This window comes from Otolemur garnettii, unplaced genomic scaffold (assembly GCF_000181295.1).
Source record: "Otolemur garnettii isolate 467f Iridium unplaced genomic scaffold, OtoGar3 scaffold00151, whole genome shotgun sequence".
In the NCBI taxonomy this organism is placed as follows: Eukaryota; Metazoa; Chordata; class Mammalia; order Primates; family Galagidae; genus Otolemur; species Otolemur garnettii.
The window spans coordinates 176,224-177,552 of NW_003852546.1; the positions used below are offsets into that span (position 1 = coordinate 176,224).

The 1,329-nt window shown below is 43.8% G+C and overlaps 1 protein-coding gene across 1 annotated transcript in view; it reads right to left on the reverse strand.

Moving 5' to 3' along the window:
- TANGO6 (transport and golgi organization 6 homolog) overlaps nt 1-1,329 on the reverse strand; it is a gene marked incomplete at its 3' end in the record, with an annotated part of 158,372 nt that overhangs the window by 143,292 nt on the left and 13,751 nt on the right. Inside the window, exon 6 of the mRNA XM_023518916.1 lies at nt 576-712. Within this exon, the coding sequence (XP_023374684.1) occupies nt 576-712 (137 nt within the window). The remainder of the gene's footprint in view (nt 1-575; nt 713-1,329) is intronic.

The following is a 1,329-nucleotide window of genomic DNA, read 5'->3' on the forward strand; positions in this document are numbered from 1 at the left end:
AGGAGACTCGCTTGAACCCAGGAGTTGGAGGTTGCTGTGAGCTGTGATGCCATGGCACTCTACCCAGGGGGATAGCTTGAGGCTCCGTCTCAAAGAAAAAAAAAAAACAAAAAAAAAAAAACAAGAGGTGTTCCTAAACTGAACAGTTAGGTCTGCCTCTTCTACAGGTGATTATTCACTTATTAAGAACATTCCTCACTGAACAATAAACTACATTATACTACTTTTACCTCAATATTAGAAAAACATTGGCAGTACCTGTAGCTCAGTGGGTAGGACGCCAGCCACAAACACTGGAACTGGTGGGTTCAAATCCAGCCCAGGCCCGCCAAACAACAATGACAACTAAACCAAAAAATGACTGGGCATTATGGCAGGCACTTGTAGTCTTGACTACTTGGGAGTCTGAGACAAGAGAATTGCTTAAGCCCAAGAGTTTAAGGTTTCTGTGAGCTGTGACATTATGGCACTCTACCAAGGGCAACATGGTGAGACTGTCTCAAAAAAAAAAAAAAGTCCCCTTTCTGTAAATAAGCAGATAATCCTCATATGGTCAAAAGAAACAAATAATTTACCTGGGGGCAGATATCCCTGTAGTAAACCTCTGGTGACAGAGACTGTTGGGGACAAGAAGCCAAAATCTTTGCAATCTGGTCGCACTTCTTCCAGTCAGCAGCTGTCGCCTCAGCATCACACCCACCAGCTGCCCCAGCTTGCAGAATGGAGAGAGATTTGAAAATTCATGACAGTTCCCCACGTAAGGTCCCATCTGATAAATTTACCAAAAAACTTAGGGTAAAAAGAATTTCTTTTCTCTATTGAGAATAGTTTATTTTAGGCCAGGCATGGTGGTTCACGGCTGTAATCCTAGTCCTCTGACTCTGAGGTGGCTGGATTGCTTGAGCTCAGGAGTTCAAGACTAGCTCAGAGCAAGAGTGAGATGCCATCTCTAAAAATAGCCAGGTGCTGTGGTGGGCACCTGTAGTCCCAGCTACTTGGGAGGCTGAGACAAGAGGATTGCTCAAACCCAAGAGTTTGAGGTTGCTGTTATGACACCATGGCACTCTACCCAGGGCGATAGAGTGAGACTCTGTCTCAAACAAAAACGAAAAATAGAAAATAGTTTATTTTTTCTATAATATAATCTATCCCCTCAAATTGTTTTTTTTTTTTTTTAAGAGACAGTCTCACTTTGTTGCCCTCAGTTGAGTACTGTGGCATCACAGCTCACAGCAACCTCTAGCTCTTGGGCTTAGGTGATTCTCTTGCCTCAGCCTCCTGAGTAGCTGGGACTACAGGTACCCACCACAATGCCTGGCATTTTCTTGT